Below are 14,806 nucleotides of genomic sequence, written 5' to 3'. Positions count from 1 at the left end.
TAATGAATATATGTAACATCTCAGCTGCAATTTAGGCTCTGATGATATGGATATTTAAATGATGGTCTGTCTACTCTTTTTTTGGTTCTTTTTTTTTTTTTTTTTTTTTTTTTTTTCCGGAGCTGGGTACCGAACCCAGGGCCTTGCCCTTCCTAGGCAAGCGCTCTACCACTGAACTAAATCCCCAACCCCGGGTCTGTCTACTCTTGACACAGCTCAGAGAGTAAAGCACAGAGGGTCATAGCGAGCTCTGCTAGTTCTCTGTGTGGTAGAGCTCTCTGGAAGGGAGGAATGGAAATGGTACTTATGACATCGAGAAAGTTTTGCAAGAGTCTTTTAATGAGATTAAAAGTAGGTTTTGAGGGGACTGTTAAACCTGACTGTTAGAATCTGACTTGTTAGTATCTAAAAAGTGCTTCATGTCACCTCCTTTGTTGTTTGCCATTCCCCGCACCAGCCCCAGACAGGGCTTCCCTGTGTATCCCTGATGGTCCTGGAACTCAGTCTGGCCTCAAATTTAGAGATCTGCCTGGGATTAAAGGCAACCACCACTGCCTGGTTTAATCTCCTGAAGTCTTAATCCAGACTGGGCTCATCAGGTGTTACTCTCCTCAGTTCCTCTCAGTGGAAGAAACCCAAGCTTAGAATATTCTAGTAACTATCAACATAATGACCGTCAGGTGATGGGTGGGATGGTTTGCTGAGTTTCAGTTTCAGAATGGAAACCCATGAGTTCCTGTAGTAGCTCAACCTTATCAGAGGCCCAAGTGCCATTTGACTAATTGGAGAGAGTGAGAAGTGGGCTGAAGTGGAACCTTACGTTACTTTATAATGAAGTCTTGCCATCTGATCTTCATGCTCTCGGAATGTGACGCCCCAGTTCAACAAGGTTAGATGATAGAACAGGAACTTCACTGTTTCTTCATAGCTGCAACTCAGGACTTCAACTTTCTGATTGCAAATCTTGCTGCCCTGTCATTTAAGCACTCCATAGTAGGAATCAAAACTTTTGTTTTGATTGTTGAAAGGTTTGGAGGAGAAGAGAATATATCCCAGTGGCTAGCTGGTATTTGCCTTTCTAGTATATACCATCTTATTTTAGCTTTAGCACAACTTGAGAGGTTGGTTCTTGTTTATCTGATGAACTGATAGAGGGAATGCACTTATCTTGTAACTTTAGAAAACAGCTACCTCTGAAAGGTTAAGATAGCTCTATAGGTTACAGTGTGGTGCCCATGCTATCGGAGGTAGGGAGCTGAGGAAGGGGTAGGGTGAACTAAATATACCAAGGTTTCAAATCTGGGTGACTGGAACAGGGAGGTTCATTAACTGAAGTTTTTGACAAGTTGAGTTTGAGATCGCAGACAAGTTCTGACCTCTGAGCTGTTGGAGTGGTGGAACTGGATCTTGTAGGAGATGGAGGGACTAGTGGAGTCTGAAGAAGAGCCCAGAGTAGAGGACAGCTGGGGAACAGTCACAGTAAAGGGCATTGGGTTCTACTGAAGCCAAGGGTACAGCCTCAAGTACAGGTTTAAGAGTTGTTTATCCTCATCCTTCGTTCCCCACCCCAGGTGGTTCTCAACCATCAGCCTTGACCAAGAGACTTTTATCTTCCTTCCCTTCCTTCCTTCCTTCCTTCCTTCCTTCCTTCCTTCCTTCCTTCCTCCTTCCTTCCTCCTTCCTCCTTCCTTCCTTCCTTTCTTTCTTTCTTTCTTTCTTTCTTTCTTTCTTTCTTTCTTTCTTTCTTTCTTTCTTTCTTTCTTTCTTTTTGAGGTGGGGATTTGAAGACAAGGTTTTTCTGTATAGCTTTGGCTATCCTGAAACTTGCTTTTATAGAACAGACTGGCCTCAAACTCACAGAGATCCACTTGTCTCTGCTCCCTGAGCGCCGGCATTAAAGTCATACGCCACCACCTGCCTCAGTTTCTATTTTCTTTTCTTTCTTTCTTTCTTTCTTTCTTTCTTTCTTTCTCTCTTTCTCTCTTTCTCTCTTTCTTTCTTTTTTTTAAAGATTTATTTACCCCAGCTCCGAAAAAAAGAACCAAAAAAAAAAAGATTTATTTATTTATTTTATGTACAGCATTCTGCCTGCATATGTGACTGCGGGCCAGAAGAGGGTACCAGATCTTATTACAGATGGTTGTGAGCCACCATGTGGTTGCTGGGAATTGAACTCATGACCTCTGGAAGAGCTCTTAACCACTGAGCCATCTCTTCAGCCCCAGTTTCTATTTTCAAACAAGTATTTATTGAGTGCCCACTATACACTGATTTGGGCCCTGGGAAGCAGAGGCATATAAATTGTTGTGGGGTTTTGGATTTTTTTTTTTTTTTTTTTTTGAGAAAGGGTCTCTTCACTATGTAGTCTTGACTGGCTTGGAACCCACTATGTAGATCAGGCTGGCCTCATATTCAAAGAGGTCCCCTGCCTCTGCTCCTGAGTGCTGGGGTTAAAGGCGTGTGCCACCACACCTAACCAACCAAGAAACTTTATATATATATATATATATGAGAATAATATTTTCATTGGGTAGATCATAATAAGTCCCTGAGGATTTGTGTTTTTTTTGTTTTTTGTTTTTTTTTTTTGCTTTTTTTTTGTTGTTGTTTTGTTTTAATTTACAGAAAGCCTTTGGCAAGAGGCTTGTAAGGTAAGGGTTTTGTTGTCCTTTCTACTCATTTGCTTCTTTTTCTGTTGCTGACTCAGTGATCCTGAGGTTCCTTCCTGTGACTTCCTCTCTCAAAGTGAGATCCCCAGCGTCTCTGAGCAGGCAGACGTGGTTTGGGTGTGTTTCTGTGGAGCTCGGGGGCTCCGGAGCTCCCTGCTGATATTTTGGGGAGTGGACTGCTAGTGTGTGTGCTGGCTTTGTTTGTTTGTTTGTTGTCAACTTAATACAAACTAAGACATCTAGAAAGAGGCAATCTCAGTTGTGGAATTGCCGTCATCAGATTGACCTGTAGGCAAGTCTGTGGGGCATTTTCTTGACTAATGATTGGTGTGGGAGGGCTCACCGTGGGCAGTGCCATCCCTGGGCAGGATGGTTTGGGTGTATAAGAAAGCAGGCTGAGTGAGTTAGCTGTCTCCTGGTAGTCTCTGCTTTAGTTCTTGCTTCAAGTTCCTGCCTTGCCTTCACCTGACATGGACTGTAACCTCTAAGTCATGTAAACCCTTTCCTCCCCAGGTCGTTTTTGATCCTGGTGCTTTTTACACAGTGGTAGAAAGCAGACAAGAACTGTGCTGCTGGTGGAGGCTGTCTCACTGTTTTCTTCTCAGGTTTAGAGCATGAATGAAGCTTGTGGAAATTTTGTTCTGCTCATTATTATTAGAAAATGTGAAGAACAAAGGTGGTTCAGTCAGTCAGGACAGTGATAACTCCTGGAGTCAGCGGGAGACACACTGCTTGGTGGAAGTCTTCATTAGGAGGGTCAGGAGCCACCTGTTTCTCACTTCTCTGGTAACTCGTTGGGAAATCTTAGAGAAGCCAGTTCACCTCTTGTCCTCTGAGATGGCTTATTGAAGGCTATGGACATCTACTCCGTCAAGGACTCTGTGACTCTAGGGTGAGTACTGTGAACATAAGGCAGCTGGAGCTCCGCAGTGGTGTGAGAGCCAGGTGGTGTAGATGGGTAGTTAAGTTGAAGATTTGAGGCATTAGAGATAGAGTGCTTTTGAGCACAGAGGACTCAGACACTGTTAGCATGGGTGCTGGAGAGAAGCTAGTCAGACTGTCTGGTTACAAGCAAATTAGAAATGGTTCTGGGCTTGTCTGTTGGTGTTTTGTTTTGTCTTTTTTTTTTGAAACAGGGTCTGGCTGTGTACCTGGCTGGGCTGGGCTGGAACTCACTGTTCAATCACTATTTATACCAGGCCAGCCTAGAACTCTCAGAGATCCACCTGCCTCTGCCTCCTGGGTGCTGGATTAAAGGTATGTGCTATCATACCTGACCTTCGTCTCCAGTTTTACATCTTTTAGGATTCTTTCTATCTATCGATCGATTGATCAATCTACTGTCTATCCATCCATCCATCTATCCATCCATCTATCCATCCATTTATCCATCCATCCATCCATCCATCCATCCATCCATCCATCCATCCTGGCTAGACTGTTTGTTGTGTCCTGTGTAATTTTACTGTTTCCTTTGACTGCCAGACTGTGATAAGTTACTTAACATCACTGAATCTGATTTTTCTTCATTTTAGGATGTTGGTGGTCTTCTTCACAGGGTTTTTGTGAGCCTTGAGGCCGTAGAAGCACATAGCATAGTTAGCACTGTCTTTTGTCTTATAACTAGTGTTCAGACATGTTAGTGAATGTTCAGTGTCTCAGCCCTTTGGTGTTGGGCTCCACCCTTGTCCCAACTGCTTTCTTAGCTTTTACTACCTCTGCCTAGTGCAGTGTGTCTTGTTCTTTCTTGGTGATGTTGCTTCTTGAAACTCTGGTGGTTCCTCCTGTGGTGCTTATGGAAGACACACTCTTTAAGGACCAGTTGAGAACCTGATCCTTCTTTCTTTGTCGATTTCTTTCTCTAGAAATGTTCTCACCACAGTCTGACAGGGGATCTGGGTTCCACGATGCCCCTCCTACAGAGTTCTATCAGTGTGAGCCTGTACTTGTGCAGATAGAACCCATTGCCTTGTCAGGACTAACCAAGCTGCCCTGCACTCCGGCCCTTTAGCTGTATGGACCATCCATGATGGCCCCAGCACCTTCATGGGTGTGACTGTGTCTGAGAAAATGTTAAGGGTATGTCTGTATACTGAAAGGAGGCCCTGATCTTGGAATCCTGTGTTAGAAGTCCCAGGGTTTTTGTATCCTTTTGCTTTTTGGAGTTTTTATTCCTTGCACAGTTGTAGGCCCGGAGTGGGTGTTTATGTAGTCAAGTACTCACTCCTACATCCCCTGAGTTGTCAGTCGGGATGGTGTGGAAGGAGTCTGGTAAGCCTGAGTGCATCTTGTAGATTTTCATCTTTCTCTTTTTAAACCTGAGTTGCTGGCAGTTTCAAGAATCCACACTCTGAGTGTGTTCTTCACATTGGCAGAAAGGTTGGCAAAAGTAATGACAACTATGGTGTCTGCCTTTATCTTGGCACTGCGGAGGCCAAGGCCAAGCTTGATGAGTTCAAGGCCAGCCTGGTTTACAGAGCAGATTCCAGGGCTACTAGAGAAACCCTATCTTGCAACAGCCCCCACCTCAGTCCCCCAAAAGTAAAGACAATTAAAGCTGTCTAGAGTCCTCGAGGTTTGTATGTGGTGAGATCTGACTTAGTTTGCATTTGTTCATTTTGGAAATGAGGAAGAGTGATTCCTACCAGGTTTTGGTGAAATTGTAGAGTGTGTCCATTTTGTTTTGGTTTCCTGTTATTTAATTTTGTACTTAGAAGATAGTTATATTTCTGTGGTGGTGTGGTCTGACAGGGTGCAGATAAACTTATTGTTGGATTATGTTTCATTTTTAGGTCTTTAAAACATTTGATCACATGGCCCGCCAGGATGATGAGAAAAGGAAGAAGGAACTGGAAGAGAAAATCAGAAAAAAGGAGGAAGAGGCCAAGGCAGTGGCAGCTGCCACAGCTGAGAAGGAAGCTGTGCCAGTCCCAGTGCAGGAGGTGGAGATTGATGCTACCACAGCGTTGAGTGGACCTCGGGAAGTAGAAAAGGAGGAGCTCCCAGGCCCACAGGGCCCCGAGCGCAAAGTGACCCATGGCTCGGAGGAGGCAGAAGCTCCAGGAACAGCTAGCAGTGCTGCTGAAGGCCCTAAGGACCCTCCTGTGCTCCCCAGGTAGGAGCCTCTCCTCTTCAGTGTCCTCCTTTCTCTACTGAGGTTAAGTTTGCCTAGGAGTGGATTTTGTTTTGTGTGGTATATAAAATATCAGTTCTGTTTTGGTGGGTGGTGGTTAACTACAGAAATTTATTTTCTAATTGTTCTGGAGACTGGAAACCCCAAATTAAAGTATTGCCTGGGCTCTTTATTTGAAGGCTTCTATCAGTGGCTTGCAGACAGCCATCTTGCTGTCTCCAAATGGCCTTCACATTCCTTTGTTCTTGCTGGTGTCTTAGTCTCCTAGTCTCAAGCAGCACTCAGACACATTAATTAGTGAGCAGACTGCCTTCCATCCAGGCGCTTCCGGGCCTCCTTTAGGAAGGGCTCAGCTTTGAGTCTGTTACCTCAGAGGTTTACTTTGTTTGTTTGTTTGTTTGTTTGTTTATTTTCAAGACTGTGTAGCTCTGGCTATTCTGGAACTTGCTTTGTAGACCAGGCTGGCCCCGAACTCAGATCTGACTGACTAGGGCTAGTTGATTTTGGGGGTGGGGTAGAGGTTCTTCTCGGTGCTGGAGAATTCAGGTATTCAGAAAAGTTTTCCCATGTGCATGTACCTACAATCCCAACACTTAGAGGTAGAGTCAGGAAGATCACTTAGGTTTGAGGCCAGCATAGTCTATATAAAGAGTAAGAGGCCAACCTGGGCTATAGAGTGAGACCTGTCTCAAAAACAAAAAATAGCAAGTGCAAGAAAACATGAATTGCCTGTCTGTTTATAAAGTGATCTTGAAGATTGCCAAGGTGAGAGTCAGTTTTTTTCTGTCATGTAGGCAGGGCTGTAGTTTCTCGTCACTCAAATACTTGTCCAGTATTACTGTGAAGAATATGTAGCTATGTGTAGGGTCTGTAGTAGTGGACCTGATCAGTTTCAACTTCCCTGAGGTAGAAGAAGTTCTGTGCTTGGAATCTGCACTCAGTAAAGTTCTGTGGATGGGACCTGTACTCAGTTTTGGGGAGCTTACAGTGGCCTATGTGGATTTTGGACTGGCTTAGACATCCCCCATAGTTATATTCATTCATCTGTCTGTCCATCCATCCTTATATCTGTTTGAAACAGGGTCTCTCTACATAGCTTTGACTGTCCTGGACCTCTCTATGTAGACCAGGCTAGCCTTTGCTTTCCCAGTGCTGGGACTAAAGGTGCACGCAAACATGCCTGCTCTGTGTTTGCTTTTTCACTGTGTGTATGGGTGGGCTTGTGCCAGGGTGCATGTGTGGAGGCCACGGGACATGTTAGAATACTGGTTCCGACTCTCTCTCATCTCGGCTGCAGGGATTGAACTCAGTTTGTCAGACCATGCTATCTTGCCAGCCTTCACAGAAATCCTTTTCAGTATTTGCTGCTAGTTCTGTTTCTCTTAACTCTTGACAGATACAGATGTTTCATGGCATAATTAATGTTAAGTGAGAGTAACGGTATATACCTTACTGTTGGATGCCAAATCTGAAAACCCTAGAGGAGCAATGCATTATTAATGGTGACTTTCACAGAGCCATGCAATAAGGAGTATTTTAGCTGTCTGTGTGTATAAGTGCATATGGCGGTCAGAAGACAGCCTTGGAGGCTGTTCCTCAGGTGCCTTTTTTTAAAAATTTTGATAGAGTCTCATTACCCTGGAACTTCCACAAGTTGATCAGGTTAAATGGACAGTGACGTTGCAGTCCCCCTTGTCTGCCTCTCCTGGACTAGGATTATTACTATTTTAAATTTTTTTTTAAGAATTATTTATTTTATATATATTTTATTTTATGTAGCTGTCTTCAGACACACCAGAAGAGGACATCAGGTTCCATTACAGATGATTATGAGCCACCATGAGGTTGTTGGGAATTGAACTCAGGACCTCTAGAAGAGCAGTCAGTGCTCTTAACCACTGAGCCACCTTTCCAGCCTGTGGACTAGGATTATTAACCTCCACTGTACCTGACTATTTTGCTTTGTTTTGACTTGGGTTTTGGAGGTTAAATTCAGATCTTTTCACTTTTAATTTTATTTTAAAGAATAGGGTCTCACTATGTAGCTCTGGCTGACATGGAATTCACTCTGTAGACTAGGCTGGCCTCAAATTGACAGATCTCTACCAGCCTCTGCCTCCCAAGTGGTGGGATCAAAGTGTTCTAGCATAGGTTTTAAAGGCAAGCACTTTACTGCACAGATGGAGACATTCCTGCAACCTCTCATTTTTATATTTACCTTTTTTAAAAAGACAAATGAAGGGTTGGGGATTTAGCTCAGTGGTAGTAGAGCACTTGCCTAGGAAGCGCAAGGCCCTGGGTTCGGTCCCCAGCTCCGAAAAAAAGAACCAAAAAAAAAAAAAAAAAAGACAAATGAAGAATTTTGGTTTACTTTTTTAAAGATGCATTTTCTTTTTTTTTTTTTTTTCTTCTTTTTTTTCAGAGCTGGGGACCGAACTCAGGGCCTTGCGCTTGCTAGGCAAGCACTCTACCACTGAGCTAAATCCCCAACCCCAAAAAATGCATTTTCTAAAATAAAAAGAAATTTGTATTTAGCTTGAGTAATGGACTAGAAGAATAACTACCTTATGGTGGGGCTCTCTTTTAAGTTCTTAAACAGCAAGCTGCATTCTGGCTATGGTGCCAGTCCGAGTGCTACCATAGCAGTGAGTTTAGAGGGAAGATTTGTATGTGTTTCCGAAACCCACGTTTTTACTTCTCTAGTTGCTGTTCAGGTTAGACCTCTGATGTCCTGACCTTTCTTTCTGTGCTTAGATATGTAGTGTCTCACCTTTCAGTAGTTTAATGGTGAGTCAGTTCCTAGCTGAAGCATCAGTCTACAGCTGCGGCTGAGGTGCGGTTTCTGTGCGTCTGAAAATGGAATGTCAAACGCGCTTCTTTTCTTAGTTCCACTTGGAGCTGGATCCCCGGAGTTCCTCCACCAATTAGCTCTCCATGGTAGATGTGAAGCTGTGTCATTCTGTCAGTTGAATAATTGAAGAAGAATCTTAAGGCGACTATCTATGCTCAAGCACCTCTCCCTTTCAGTATCCTCTTCATAGTCCGTTACCTAGGATCTGAGACTTTGAACACTGATTTCTTTTCTTTTTCCTTTTTTCCTCCTTTGGTTTCTAGACAGATCTATAGCCCAGGATGACCTTGAACTCCTGATTCTTTTTCTACCTCTCAAGTGCTGGGATCACAGGTGTGTGCCACCATGCTTAGCTCTGATTCCACTTTCTTTCTGCACCCCCTGTGTGACTGCTGTTTCTGATGCCTTTGTTAGAGAATCATTTGCTGCCATTCTTATACAGCATTGACAGATGGTCTTCGATAAAGTCACTTGACATGCTCAACAAAATTTTGCATAAATGCTTGGGGAAAGAAAGACAAGGTAATAATGTGTTTATACTTTGTATATCCAGTCTTATTATAAGTTATTTATTAGTATATATAGTATACTTTTTTTTTGGAGTTTTTGTTGTTTCTGGTTTTGTTTTTTTGATACAGGTTCTCACTGTGTAATCCTGGCTGGCTTGGAACTTGCTGTGTAGACCAGCCTGGTCTCAACTACAAATCTGTCTGCCTTTGCCTCTCCTTGCTGGGAGTGCCTGGCCATCAAACTTGGTGCATTTGTGTGTGTTTAACACTTCATCACAGCCAAAATGCCGAGAAGCAATCGTTTTGTATCTTTGGAACATAATTTGCCTAACAGTGCAATGAACTCTTCTGGAATATAGTTACGCCTTCTCTCAAATAGTTCTGTAATCCTCACAGCCACGATAGAGACACTTGTGTTAGCCAGGCTGCACTGTGCTGCTTTTCGTCCTCAGGTCCTGCCTCATTGCCAGTGCTCTGCCTTAAAGTTTTATGGTAATAGCTTTAAAAATTACATGTGTGTGTGTGTGTGTGTGTGTGTGTGTGTGTGTGTGTGTGTGTGTGTGAGAGAGAGAGAGAGAGAGAGAGAGAGAGAGAGAGAGAGAGAGAGCTCTTTCCTTACATTATATCTGTGCTGGGACTGAGCTCAGGTCATCAGGTTTAGTGACATGTGCACCACCCAACTGAGTCATTTTGTGGGCTAATTTCTTTCTTAAGAATTATTTTAGCATTTTTCTTATTTTACTTTTGCTTTGGAGACAGGATTGTTTTTAACCTTGTGTGATCCTACTACCTCCACCTTCCCGATATGGAATTGTAGGTGTGTACCACCATGGCTGGCTGCAGCGTACATTTTACCTGTGTGTAATGATGTAGAGTTTTTACACAAAGCTACAGGCACAGTACTGTGGGTGATTAAGGGGTCTATGTGAAGGATATTGCTGTCACTCTGATACGGTCTCCCTTACTAACAGGCCGCCGTTGCTCTGCTCTGAGTCTCGCTCTTTCAGCCTGCTGTCAGGAGACTCCCAGTCTGAGCCTGGCATGTGGTGGACATGCCTTTAGTTGCAACTCCAGGGTAGGCTAGCAAGTTTAAGACCAATCAGTCAGACTGGGCAACACAGTAAAAGTCCACTTAAGGAATGAGGAAAAGAAGAAACTGAAGGAACAGAAGTACCAGGGTGCTTGAAACACCTACTTAATATCCATTTATTTGGAGACAAAAAAAATTTCTTGGTTATGTAAGACTGTGAAGTACATCATAGTTTTATAGGTTTGGGAGTTGTTCATAGTAGATATTGTGGGTTGTTTTTTTGTCTCAGTGTGTGTTGCAGTTGATCAGTGACCAGTGCCTGTGAGCATGACTAGTACTGTGGAACACACAGCTTTCACTATCTCCCGCCAGGCATCAGCTCTTTCTCTGTGGCCTGCTTGGTTCACCTCTTGGCCTCACCGCAGTACTCACCGCCAAGCTATCAGAGCACCTGCAGTTCAGGCTCTCCACCTGCAGGTGTCGCTGCAGGCAGCGAAAAAAAGCTCTGTAGAGGAAAGGCTCTCGACAGCATGTGGCAGTTCTGTTTTTCTTATATAAATCATGAGTAGAACCCTTTCTAAAGGAAGGAAGTGGGAAAAGGTCGTAATAAGAATACCAGTTATCGGGGTTGGGGATTTAGCTCAGTGGTAGGGCGCTTGCCTGGGAAGCGCAAGGCCCTGGGTTCGGTCCCCAGCTCTGAAAAAAAGAACCAAAAAAAAAAAAAAAAAAAAAAAAAAGAGAGAGAGAGAGAATACCAGTTATCACCCAGCCATGGTGAGTTTGGGGCTGGTTTGGGCTCCATAGTGAAACCCTCTTCTCCAAAAAGACAAAGACTAAAGAAAAAACCATAACCAGGTAGACAAAACCAAGATCACCCCACCCAAAACCCACACAAAACAGACAAAGGGAGCATGCGTTACCACCTGGAAACAGTTACCAGAGTGCTGGGGTCAGGTGCCTTTTCTCCCATGCATGAGTGAGCCCATGCTGTTGTGTTGCTTTCTCCTGCCTATGCCGGTGAGTAGAGTGGGCAGTGTGAGGAGAGGGCTTCCTGGAGCCACACGGTGGTGTATGAGCTGCTCCGCCTATGTGAGCATGGCACTAAATGAAGCCATCGGTATCAGTATGATTTCATAGCTTTGCCAGTGTGTCCTTTGTGCCTAGGCATTACAGGGACCCAGGCATTTCCTGGTGGGAGAATTGCATCATGTGGAAGAGGTTTCCTGACAGTCTGGTGCATGCCTTGTGCGGGGCTGGGATATGCTACAGCAGTGTCCCGCTAGGCTCTGTCCCCAGTGCTTTTTATTGTTGTTGTCTTCCCCACCCTCTTTCTCCTTTTTCTTTTTTCTTTAAAAACACGGTCTGACTTCAGACTGGCCTCAAACCCACTATTTAGCCAAGTATGGTTTGAATTCTTCTCGTCTTCTTGCTTTTACCTCCTCGTGGTATAGCCATGTACACTGGCTGGTTGATCTGTCCTCTTTCTGAATTGTCATGTCGATGAGCTTCTTGGCTCCTTGCTTATGTTTGTTAAGCCTTATTAGTGACTGCTCAGCCCCTATGACCTGATCATCTCCCAGAGATCCCAGCTGCAGGTAGCCTCACCTTGAGGGGTAGGGCTTCAACATAAAAGTTTCAGGAGAACGTTGACATTGATTCTGTAGCGCTGACACCTTTGGTGGCATTCGTGTCATTGATGCCCCTTAGGCAGGCTGTGTCAGGGCCTGTGTCAGAGGCTTTCTGGGCGCAGTCACACTACCTGGGAAACCTGGCCCTTCGGTTTAGCTTTATAATAGTTCTCCATTGGCTGGTCTGGGTTTCTCAGGTGCCATCATAGGCAGTCCCTGGAAAAGTCATGGTGGCACGGTCAGAAGTCACTCCATGGAGGTTGTTGTGAGGGTTGAAGAAATGAATACTGAAGACCCACTTAGCATGGTTCCTGATAGGGTGTCGCTCAGTCAGCCGCTAGCTATTGTTTTTACTGCGTTTGTCCTAAAAAAGAGAAACTTGTTTTTCTTTTGAATGATACTCATGCAGTATTTGGAAAACAGGTAAGTATGTAAAAGAAGAAAAGCTTACTACCCCTCACTAAATTTTGGGGATATTTTCTTCCCTATGTATGCAAACATCTTCATATATTTAAATGTGTATCTGTAAACTTTTACGACCTGTCTTTCTATTTTATTGAACAGTATGTGGAGAATGTCCAGCATTCTGTTTTGCACTTTGAGTTCTTCCCGCACTCCGGGTATGATATGCCTGAAGTTACTCTGGCCTTGCACAAGGGTGGGTGCCGCACAGCGTGTGCTCAGATGTTACAGGGAGAAATGAGAGCAAGTGGAACGCCAGGAGCCAGGAGCAGAGGGTTGTTTGCTTGCCACCTTAGTCTGCACTCTGTGGCGCTGTCCTGCTGTTCATCTTGCAGCACTTACCTTGAAATTGCTGGTTTTTAAAGGAGGTTCAGACATCAGTCATGAGGGCCTGGTTGAATCACCGGCTAGGAAGACTTGATTTCTAGAAGGTACTTGCTAATTTACTCTTTTTTTTTTTTCTTTTTCTTTTTTTTCGGAGCTGAGGACCGAACACAGGGTCTTGCGTTTGCTAGGCAAGCGCTCTACCACTGAGCTAAATCCCCAACCCCTAATTTACTCTTGTGCTAGGAACCCGGGTGGCCTAAAGCGATGCCTAGCTAACTAGGATGTTAGGCTTGTTTTTTGTTTGTTTTGTTTTTTAAGTTTGGCAGTTCATTTGATTCCTCCCCCCCCCCCCCCCCGGGGGAGGGGGGGCTGGGGACCAAACCCAGGGCCTTGCTCTTGCTAGGCAAGCGCTCTACCACTGTAAATCCCCAACCTCGATTTTTTTTTTTTTTTTTTTTTTTAAATCACAGTGAGACTTAACAGGCTTTGTTTTTAGGAAACAGTAGTTTGTGGTTTTTTGATATTGAAACTGTATCAGAAGTTGATCTGCTGTTCTGGTTTGTCAGAATTACAGAGGATCTGGGGGTGGAGGTAGAAGCATGGTGCAGTAACCTGAAAAAAATGTGTTCTTCAAAATAGTGATAATCACTGATCTGCTTCCTTTATTCAGAAGAAAATTACTGTCAGATGTACCATGGCCAAGGGCTTTACCTAACATCTTACAGTTAGAAGGAAGGACTAGCATTGTTGGATGGAAGTGACTCTGTTGGATCAGGCCGAGCAGGAATTCATTTGCTTTGCTTTGTGAAGAAGCAGCTGTAACTAGACTATCTGAAAGATGCTTTTAAAGCTGAGGTATTGGGCTAGAGATGTGGCTCAGTCGGTTGCCTGGCATGACAAGGCTCTGGGTTCAATCCTCAGCACTACATAAACCAGGCAGTGGCACAGCCACCAAATCCGAGCCCTGGGGGAGAGGCAGGAGGACCAGAGTTCAGCCACGTACAGAGCTCAAGGCTAGTCCTGGCTACCTGTGCCCCTGTCTAGAAGTACCGTGACGACCAGCTTGTATCTCAGTTGTTCCATAATTATTCATGCTAACTTTCTGCACTAAACACACACACACACACACACACACACACACACACACACACACACACACACTTTTTTCATAAAGTGATAACTTGTTTGTTAGGTAGAATTTGAAGTAGAAGTCACAGTGAGCACAAGAGTACAGGACTCGGCAGCCTCACTGTCTGAACTTCTTGCCTCTCTTCCCTACTGTGACGCAGTCTGCTTGATAATGTTTCATCTTAATGTTTTCAGCAGGTCTTAAAACTTTTTTTCCTTATGATGTTGTATGGCTTGTTTGACTCTGTAAATAACCCTGCAAACACCAGTGGCTCATAATTGACAATTTTCACCCCGTCCCAGAACATCCTTGTTAAAGAAGTCAGTGTGTAAGGTCCTGGGTTCATTCCACAGAAACATTGAGAGGGAGAGAGGTGGGGAGGGAGGGAGGGAGAGAGGGGGGGGGAGGGAATCAGGCTGTTTGTTGGGCTTGCTACTGTGAATTTTACTGATTGTTAACTGTGAGCTGGTTCAGCATGTCCTCTGTCCTATTTCTTGTAAGTCACCGTTGGATTAAGGGTAACATTTTTAAAGTTACAAGGCTATGTAATGGAAATAAATTGTTCTTCCTGGAGACAATTTGTCCATAGCGTCTTTTGTAAAATCTATTCGTGTGTGCAATATACTTTGCTTATAATACACTGTACATGTGTATACACAGCACATCTGTGACTGTTGACTTTGCCACATCCCCTAAATGTGCTGTGATCACTCAGGCTTCATAAACGGCTGGCACTGACTTGGTGCTTTCTGTTGCCAGGTACCCTCTCCTTAGCACACATGTGAGCTTTTATAGTCCTTAAAATTACATGGGGCAGGACTGTCGAGCTTTATTTTGCAGTTCGGAGAAGTGGCTTGTGCTCATGTTGCGGAGGAGTGGCATCTGGGCTTTTCTGTCCCTTGATTGGTTGGCCCCGAGGTTCTTCACTACTGTTGAACTTGATGCAGAGCGGAAATTGCTGGGCCCCTTCACTAGAGGTCTATCTGATAGGTCTGGGTGTGGTTTGTGTATCTTGTGGATTTTCAGAAGCTTTCCAGTAACTGACCCGTAGCCAGGGTTTTTCTTGAC

At 44.2% G+C, this 14,806-nt stretch overlaps 1 protein-coding gene across 4 annotated transcripts in view; it reads left to right on the top strand.

Moving 5' to 3' along the window:
* The window catches only part of Nudcd3 (NudC domain containing 3), an 81,904-nt gene that overhangs the window by 1,018 nt on the left and 66,080 nt on the right, over positions 1-14,806 (top strand). For all 4 annotated transcript variants that reach the window (NM_001419338.1, NM_001103362.2, XM_087582057.1 and 1 more), the window contains 1 exon segment: positions 5,462-5,784. In NM_001419338.1, the coding sequence (NP_001406267.1) occupies positions 5,462-5,784 (323 nt within the window).

The sequence above is a fragment of the Rattus norvegicus genome, chromosome 14, assembly GCF_021556685.1.
Source record: "Rattus norvegicus strain SHRSP/BbbUtx chromosome 14, alternate assembly SHRSP_T2T, whole genome shotgun sequence".
Lineage (NCBI taxonomy): Eukaryota > Metazoa > Chordata > Mammalia > Rodentia > Muridae > Rattus > Rattus norvegicus.
The sequence above is the reverse complement of the archived record's forward strand: the minus strand, read 5'-3'. Positions and strand labels throughout refer to the sequence as shown.